Raw genomic sequence first — 9,544 nt, 5'->3', positions numbered from 1 at the left:
ATATCTGAGCAGACTGGGGTTGCTGTCGAATGGATTAATCCAGAAGGAATAATTCCCTGCCGCTTGAAGTCTATAGTTACTTGAACCATCAGCTAAATGAGTTTGGACACTTTTTGAGGCAGCTGTAAAGCTGGTTGGTAACCCTGCATCGCAGCTAGTGTCTACATGCCAGGTGACCTGTATTAACCTTTATTTAACCTGGGAATAGTTTACTGAGCATGCTTTTCAGCCATGTCCTCATTCCTTCATGCTCAGTTTCACTCATGTGCACACCTTGGAGCTGCCCCGTACGAACACAGCCTCCTCCTATTATCCAATGAGCAGCTCCAGTAGAACAATTTAAGATTTTCGGATTGTCAACTGGCAACCAACTGGGTACGGGAAAGGTTTGGAAAATCTGATTTGTGTCTTCATTTACCTACTTAGAACAAGACGTAAGTCATTCTCATTTACAAGGATTCTTGCATTGCATTATTTAAACTGGCAAAAAAAAACTGGAGAATGGAAAAAAATCATTGAACAGCTGCTACTGAATTACCAGAAGTCATATGGCAAGTTTAAAACAAACATGGACGCTAATGGAAACTGCAGTGACTGAGCTTGAATCTGTCATTAAACATTGTTTTGCTTTGGAGAAGCAGCAAAGGCTCGGCTGACACAAATGCATGATTGTCTGGACTGCAATTGGAGATTGCTACACATAAAGAATCACACATGTATAAATAAGCCTATAGCACAAACAGAAAAACCCCCAGAAAAGTGTTAAGGTTTTAAAACTGCTAAGAGGCACAAAGAGAGATGGAGAGAGCACTGGGAGAGCATAATAACTCACAGATTATTCCTTTACCAGATGATAGGCTCAGCTTTTCCATAGACACGACCACGTACGTACACACACACACACACACACACACACACACACACACACACACACACACACACACACACACACACACACACACACACACACTTCTTACACGTCTTTGTAGTGTCTTTCATGATGCAGTCATATTTCTCCAGAGACGGAGCCATTTGTGTGTGTAATGGTAAATGCATTAACAGTGGGGAGAAAGGATTACGACTCCACAAGAAAGGGACATGACACAAAGGGTCAGAGCAACAGAAACAGACAGAGGTCGGATGTAGAGGTCCTTTGAGATAACCCACCACACGTCTGACTTCTCTCTGCACCATTTCCTGCTATTCTCTCAGGTCATGAAAATATTCAAAAAAGTAACTCCACATTTTGTACCCCCTCCCCCCCACATCCCTAATGTGACCTGACCGCAATTTTCAACGTGCGCCTCAAAAAAAACCCAGCTATTCTGAAAGAAATTGCAGAGAAATGGTAAACTGACTGACTCAGCAATAGCAAAAGAAGGTAAATCATTCCCTAACCACAATGTTAAAATCTTCTGCAGACCAGTTATGTGCAGGGAAGTTGAATAACAGCCTTTTTCTTCTTTGCTCTCTATTTCTTCTGCTGTCTTCATTTCACATTCCCAACAGTGAGGCAGCGTCCAGTCACATTGCAGACTCAGAAGGTGGCTGCCAAAATCTGAGGTTGTTACACTTAATCTCAGTGTAATTCTCTGGGAAAAAACACAAGGGGAGATAAATGGGTAGCTTCTTGCAAAAAGCCCCCCAAAACTGTCAGCGGCCAGCAGCTGAAGACTTAGTTGTATTCCTATTGGAAAGATCCCAAGTATGACTGAGTTGAAATGTATGAAAGCGAAGCAGCTAGGCAGCAGGATAAGAAGTCAACAGTCTTTTGTTGAATAAAACAAGATCTTAAACCTTTCCAACATTTCACAGCAATGAGCAGAATATGAAACCCAGTTTGTGACAAGAGGTAAGAAGTTATGGGGAATTGGTGCTGTTACACACTCACTGCTCAAACTCAGCTCACTCCAGCCAGTTAGCATAAGGGAAACAGCTAGCCTGGCTCTGTCATTAGGTAACCTAAAGGTGCCTCCCAGAACCTCAACAGGTTATAGCTGTTAACGAGTTATATTACGTTATACCAGTAACTTCCTGGAGTCTCCGCTGGTTGGCCCCCATAAAACAACGCATTATCATTTTGTTTTTTGTATGGATTCAACAAAGGAGATACAACATACTGAGCTTCACAGGTGCTGGTAGACAGATTATTTTACTTTTGGGCAGAACCAGCTGCTGGCTCCAGCTACATACTGTACTGAGAGTGGTATTGATCTTCTTATCTAACTCTCAACAAGAAAGTGAATAATTTCCTTTAATCTGTCATTCCTACTATACAAAATACAGCTGAAATTAAAATGTGTCTGGGTGCATCAAACGCAGGGAAATGAAGTGAAATGAAATACATTGTGAATAAGTATAATCTAGAGCTCTGAGATCTACAGAGGTATGTGAATGTACTTTGTCTGGTTTGGGTTGTAAACCAAGTTTTTATAATTAGCACATCAGTCTGTCTCATAAATCTTAATTGCCTGACCTAACCTTTCACTTCTCTGTCCTAACACTCTCCTCTCATCTCCCCAACTTTCTGCTACTCCATTCTTAATTTCCTTGGGGACACACTAACGTTTCCCCCATACTCCCCCTCCATCTTTCCTTTGCTGTTTGCCTTTATTTTTCTCTTCTCTTAACTTAATGTCTGTTGGCATTACTTGTGTTGCTTCTGGCTGTAACAGTTCTTTCTCACAAGCCTGTCTTTTATTGCCTTATTTGTCCTAACAATGTGACTTTACATAGCTGTCTCTCTCCACTTTGGTTCCTTCTGAGTGTTTGTTGGCCTCTGTGTCTATGTTTCTGTCTGTCTGCCTCTCTCTGTCTGCATATGTATCTTTCTCTACTGCTGTCTCCTCCAAAGCCTTCCCTTTTCACTCATTCACTCGCACAGTTCATCTGTTTTTCTCTGCCACACACATTTTCTCTCTCTCAGCCAGGGAAAGTTGTACTGGTGTTGTATTTCATTACAGTACGGCATATTTTCAACCATGCAGGAAATGTCTGACGTGCTAGAATCATTCTCTTCTCATGAACACATCCACCCACACATGCCTACTAATGCACACACTCTATATAAAAACACTTTTTTATTTGAAAACCTGACACAAAATGAAATCCATTGTAAAAAAAAAAAAAAAGAAAAAAGTGTTAAGAGCAGGCATTTCATTTCATTTAATCTAGCATACAGATGCTGCAGGTACAGCCAGGCTGCAGATGGGAATGGAACCATAGAGGAAGGGGTCTGTCAGCGGGAAGAGTAGCACCAAAAAAAGCAGCACCCCCATCAGATATGAAAAGAGTAGAGCTGATCGTTGAGGGTGTTGCAGGGCAGAGCTGATGTCAGGCAGCCCTTGACTGTTACAGAATGAATGGCACAAAATTGGACCCACAACATGGCCTAAAGAAAGAGTGTATAGATTTAATGAGGTGTGTAGGTCAGTATGTTAGCAAGGCAATGTGCTGTTCATCTCTTACCAGTTCTCATGAATATAAAGGCCGTGAAGGCACCGAACACAGTTGTGTACAAGAACTGTATCACTGCAACAGAACAGCACAGAATGTTTGGAACATGTCAAACTATTGGAATATTATAGATTATGAATTAATTTGCTTGCATTATTACAATTAGTTTTATTTGAGGAGAACTTGATAAGCTGAACTGACACTAAGAGGATGACACTCATACTGTCCTTGTGGAGGCGGCGTTGCTCTGCGATATGGTGGAAATGGGCTGGAATGACACCGTAAAGTAGCAGTAGGAAAAAACTTTGATACAATAAAAAAAAAAAAAAATGTAGATATGAGTTGTTTACAGCCTGAAAATCTAGTTGTCATACCAACACCGAAGAACAGCGGAGCCATAAAGATGGCAGCTGTGGGTCCAGTGCAGGACACCAGCATGGGCAGCATGGCCCCTCTGAACACCAGCTCCTCCGTCACTGGTGCCACCACCTGGTTCCTGAGCCACACTGCATCACCTAAACACAACCTCCATGACTGAACATCTGGGAAAATAAAGTCTTACGATGACATCAAATGCATGCAAGCACACACATAAAACTCCCCAAACCCGACATAATATTTAGTAGACACACAGTATAACTCACCTAGTGCAGACTGCAGTTCCTCATTGAAGCCTTCGGGGTTGTCTATCGCAGAATGAACCAGGGGTCCGAGGTAAAATACCTGATGTTTAGAATAAAGAAGAATTATTTATTACATCCAGTGGAAGTATATAAAAAAAAGATTAAAGAAGAGGATCTAGAGACTACAGGGCGCATTTTTTTTAATATGTGGTTTAAACATGCACATGGGAATTAAATGTAGGTTGTAAAGCCATGCTGAATCGTATAGGGAATGGAAATTGAATCTCTGAAATATCAAAACTGCTTTAGTGCAGCATAAATAAAATGTTCTGAGTCACAGGATCCAGAGAGTAACTTAACATTAAGGTTCTCAGGTTGACTTTACGTCTAGCAAGCAAAAAATATGGTAGTAAAAGTAGTTTTAAAGGGTGAATGTTGTTTAACGGAAATACTGAATATTTAGCTTTATTCAGTTCTTTATTTTTCCTCAGCTCCCATTAGTCTGGCTAATGTAGACTATAAAATTCTCACTAAAGTTCTGGAATAATCTGGCTAAGATTATTCCCTATATTATAGACCCAGATCAGGTGGGTTTTGTAAAGGGAAGGTCTTCCTCTGACAATTTGAGACGTCTACTCCACCTTATGTGGCAAACCAGAGAGGCTAATGAACCTGTTGCTGCCTTCTCTTTAGATGCAGAGAAGGCCTTTGACAGGGTGGAGTGGCGTTTTTGATATATGTTTTGGAGACCTTTGGGTGTGGACCAGGATTCATCAAATGGATTCAGTTGATATATGCAGAACCAAAGGCATCAGTGTTGACCAAAGGGGTAGTTTCATCTTTTTTCAATATATCAAGAGGCGCAAAACAAGGAGACCAGGGTTCGAATTATGATTTCATCTTTGTGGGGGTCTCTTTTAAAAAAGAAATTTTGAGCATTAAATATTTCATTTCCTGCATTCTGGTGAATTTTTATGCACCTATTTACCTTTTTCTGAATCAATGTATGCTGGAAATATCTTTATGTAAAGGGAAACATAGATTACAATCCAAATATAAAAACATAATGGAATATATTACAATATGGCTCTCAGGCATTCTGTATTGTTATTTATTCTCCTGTAGATCGTCTTTTCTAATTATATCTGAGTCAGCACACATGTAGCCTATAATTTACACTTCCTTCCTCTTTTGCGTCTTTTGTTGAGGAAGTAGCTTCCTTAAATGTGCATATGACAATTATTCACCTCAATGATAGATTAATTCATTTTAATGGATTAATAAAGCCCTGGACTGTAATATTTCAGATGTGTTACTGCTCATGTTCAAAACTTTGTGCACATTCAAAAGCCTATCCCATCTGTGCTCTCTGAGGTTTGGAGGAGTCGTGATATTTTGAGAAAAATAAAGTGATAATAGGCTATTACAAGAATAAAGTCACTATATTTCAGAAAATAATCTACCTGCACCATAGCCTGCTGTGCATTATGTGATTGCTTTGCTGATGCAGTAGATCTCAGACCTTCTGACAGACTCAGAGCCCCGTTTGAGACTCTGATCTCTGAATGAGACAAAGTTTAGGAAAGTGGCTGTACGCTGCTCTACATCGGAGGTGGAAACCCAAATCTACGGCAGAATTACACGGAGCACAAACGTGACACATCTGCCGCAGCATGTCGACAGCAGAGCGCGTCCATTATAAACCTGAAGCTGCACAGACTACGGACGGAAGGCGCGCTGCTCATCTCTATTTTTACAGCGAGAGTGGACACTAATCGACGCACAGGTCTGCTTCAGAGCTCCTTGTGTTTGGGAAAAGTGCTTTATTTGTGATTTAAATAATGGCGCTGATGATTTTTAGAGACCCCCACAGGTGTATGATTTTACTGCTTTCATGGGAGCTCATCCTCTCTCTATGGGAGTTCAGCTCCCATGAGCTCCCACGTAATTCGAACCCTGAAAGAGACCCTCTCTCTCCACTATTTATTTTATTTCTTGAGCCACTTGCAATGGCAATCAGATCAGACACAAGCATACGGGGGTAAGAGCGGGAAGAAGGGACCATAAACTGTTTCTTTATACAGACGACATCCTCTGGCTGTCTGTAGATCCTGTCTCCTCAGCTCCCAGGCTCTTGGAGATTATGGGAACCTTCTCTGAAATATCAGGTTACAAGATTCATTGGCATAAGTCTGAAGTAATGCCAGTATCTAGAACCTGTCTACCAACAATAAATAATGCAATTCAATTTAAGTGTATAGATTCAGGTATGCAGTATCTTGGGATGTGTCTTACTCCAGCTATCAATGACATGGTACATGGTGTTTCCATTGCTTCAGAAACTGATCAACCTTAGTTTATGGGGACTTTTCCCCATAAACTAAGGTTGATCAGACACTATTAAAATGATAGTTGCTCCACAGGTGAATTACATATCCATGATGGTGCCATTGACTGTCCCAGAATCTTTTTTAAGCAGTACAATAACATAATTAGAGACTTCCTGTGGAGCTTGAAAAGTTATATACAACCAGAAACAAGGGAGGGTTGGCTTTGCCTAATGTGGAGCTATACAGAACAGCTTTTGATGTATTTAAAATTGCTAAGCACTGGTGTGGTGAGAGTTCAGCTCTGAGTTGGTTGGATATAGAGAGGGAACTGGTGTCTCCATTTGGGACTATTGAGGCTTTGTCACAAGCTTTTAAGAAGAAGAGGCATCCAAATCCAACCCCTCAAACAAAGTAGGAAGGGAACCTTTTGTATGGACCACCTGGCTGAATAAAAGCATCAATAGGATTAGTGACTTGTATGTTGATGGCCTGTTCAAGTCATTTGAAGAACTCAAACAAAAGTTCTATTTGACGGATAAAGCAGACTTCTGGAAATATTTACAGCTCAGGAGCTGTGTAACTAGTCTTAAAATCTCACTTGATAATGACAATCTCAGGAACAGCTTCTTTCCAAGCCATCACCACAATGACCACACACACTCACTAGCAGCTGTGTCTACTTGGAGATAGGTCCCTTTTGCCACCAGAGATTTCTAAAGCGGAGTCCGCTCTGACACTTGCTGGGTTAATCACTGCAGTACGAATCATTCTTAGACACTGGAAAAGCCAAGTAAGGCCTAGTTTTACAAACTGGCTGAAGTGACAGTATGACAGACACAGCCTCATTTGAAGATCTTATTGCAAGACTGAATGATGGTAGGGGTAAATTCTACCAGGTCTGGTCTCATTTCCTGCATTTTATTCAATTTGAACTGACTAGTGCCCCATAATTAATATTATTATCAAGCCTAATTTGATCTCCGAACACCCTGCCCCCCCATCTTATTTTCTTTTTTCTTCTTGTTTTTTTCTTGTACATTATTTATGTGTATGTGTTTTAATTGTGAATTTGTGTTGTTGTTTTTCTGTCTCTCTTGCCCAGATTGCTGTATAGTGTGTATTTTGTGCTGTTATATGTTAAATGTGGTGTGTTTCTCACATGGAAAAACAATAACAACTTTGATTACAAAAAAATACTTCTCAAAGCAATATATTAACCAAGCCCTGTACAATCAACTATGAAAAGCATGTGCTCAAGTTGCATATAGTGTAATTCTTGTAAGTAAATATTCTCTATAAAAGGTTGGTAGGGACAGAAACATCTGAGACTCCCTGACACACCATGGTTAGTAGTAGTGGCAGTATGGCTGCAGGAACCAGACCGTCCAAACGAAGTCCCATCAACTCCCACACAGATGCATCGACCTGGAGGGGCAGAATATAGCTTTATAAACATAGTTTGTAGCCTGAAGCGATTTTAAAGTTAAGCCATTATGACCCACGGGCTTAACCTCACAAAACCCCTTATGTCCTATGACCCCAGGAGTGAGGACACTGTCCTCACTTGTCCTTAACCTGGATGGTCAGGATTCAGTCCCCTCTGTGAAACTTCTTTAAGTCACTGAATCCCTTTCAGCTTGACTGACCTTTGACCTCCCTGTGAAATATGATGGTTGCTTTCCCTGGAGGATGGATGATGGTTGTATAAAGCACATTGGAGAGTGTGTACATTTTCGGTGCTATGCTGAACTACATTTAAGAATTAATAATGAATGCCTCTAGCGCTATTGTACTTTGGCTGTATTGGATTGGGCATTATTATAATAAGCGTATATACCTTAGTTTCCAGTTTATTAGATACACCTTGCTAAAAGTAATGCAGTATACATTCACAACAGTCCTGCTATAAATCCTACCTCAATGAAGATTATAATGTTTAGTTTTTATTAAAACTGTTTTTAGAGAATTCAACTGTTTGGCCATTTTGGAAGATGACGTTTGTGTTGCTGTTGAACTGTATTATACATGAGGTGTTTATTTATTCTACCCTCATTATATTGTATGTACAATCCTAATCTATAAAGTAAGTGATAACTAAATATGTCAAATAAATGAAGTAAAAAGTAAAAAGAATGATTGTTCCCTCATATTATAGTGGAGTATAACATGTAGTAGAATGAGATACTCAAGTAAAGTGCCTAAAATTTGTAGGCTACTTAAGTTACCAAGGTTCATCGCTGTGGCACAAACTAGATCAGATCAGTAGTGTGTTGACAGAACACAATTCTCAGTGGTTTGTTTATTGCGGTTTACTTTACTTTGGCTGACCGGGGAATTGAAGAGATAAAAGTCAGATGCAGAGAATGGCCTGTTCTGTTCATGTATACTCACCCTGACATCAGCCCAGTGCATCCATGCTTTCACCACTGCAGGTGACAGTGCAGAAACCAGCAGCACACTGGCACAGCGACGCTTTATCATTCTGGGATGGTCCCTGCACACACACACACACACACACACACACACACTCATAGACAAGGTCCACTCGAACAGCACTGTAACAAAAGTGTGCTGGTGAGTTGTATACCTGGGTAAGCTGCTTCTCCAGACGTACAAACTGCCAACGTACTGACAGGCGAGCAGAAGGCAGCTCAGCACACACACCCAACACCTTGTATGGGTGTGCTCCACCTGCATTATAGGGCCATGTTCTGGTTCCAGCATGACAGAACTGAGGGTTTGTTATCCAATCTTCAGGAGATTCCTCAAGTGAGCTACAGCTGACTAAATGGTCCGGTTTAGTCCATCATTTCAGATTAGCAGATCCCAATGAGGTGGAGATCTGTGCTGCAGAGTCAAGCTGATTAGCTCTAATACTCTACAGGGAGGAGACATGTGCAGGTGAGAATATAAACACACACACACACACACACACACACACACACACACACACACTGACTGACTGTAATTGCAAAGGTTCTCTTCACACATGGAAGCTATAAGGAGTGGACACAAGAAGACCTGTAAACTACATCCTATCTAATATCATAGATTACATGCAACTAGTTATGATTTGATTTGATAGTAGATCACATTTAAAAACTAAATTTTCCACTCTGTTTTCCAGTGGGCAAG

General features: G+C 40.7%; 1 protein-coding gene across 2 annotated transcripts; it reads right to left on the bottom strand.

The window, feature by feature from the left end:
- Positions 1-3,141: 3,141 nt before the first annotated feature.
- On the bottom strand, positions 3,142-9,256 carry LOC116036905 (CAAX prenyl protease 2-like). 2 transcript variants are annotated; one of them, XM_031280548.2, is made up of 8 exons: positions 8,997-9,256; positions 8,801-8,903; positions 7,751-7,834; positions 4,101-4,179; positions 3,831-3,998; positions 3,653-3,724; positions 3,469-3,531; positions 3,142-3,391 (listed from the first exon to the last, which is right to left on the bottom strand). In XM_031280548.2, exons 1-8 carry the CDS (start codon positions 9,131-9,133, stop codon positions 3,171-3,173), a joined length of 927 nt encoding a protein of 308 aa, XP_031136408.1. In that variant the 5' UTR covers positions 9,134-9,256; the 3' UTR covers positions 3,142-3,170. The 2 variants fall into 2 exon arrangements, with proteins under 2 accessions (XP_031136408.1, XP_031136409.1); XM_031280549.2 differs by having other exon boundaries at positions 3,142-3,348; positions 8,997-9,255.
- Between the last annotated feature and the right edge of the window lie 288 nt (positions 9,257-9,544).

Source organism: Sander lucioperca, chromosome 13 (genome assembly GCF_008315115.2).
Source record: "Sander lucioperca isolate FBNREF2018 chromosome 13, SLUC_FBN_1.2, whole genome shotgun sequence".
Taxonomy (NCBI): Eukaryota; Metazoa; Chordata; class Actinopteri; order Perciformes; family Percidae; genus Sander; species Sander lucioperca.
This window is presented reverse-complemented; position numbering and strand designations above follow the sequence as displayed.

Bases quoted from the DNA above. Each gene is read 5' to 3' on its own strand.
- LOC116036905 (XM_031280548.2), bottom strand. From the start codon at position 9,133: ATGCTGGAACCAGAACATGGCCCTATAATGCAGGTGGAGCACACCCAT. The intron at 8,904-8,996 runs GTATACAACTCA...GTGTGTGTGCAG, and splicing joins TGGAGAAGCAGCTTACCCAG to GGACCATCCCAGAATGATAA. The intron at 3,999-4,100 runs GTGAGTTATACT...TTATTTTCCCAG, and splicing joins GGAACTGCAGTCTGCACTAG to ATGTTCAGTCATGGAGGTTG.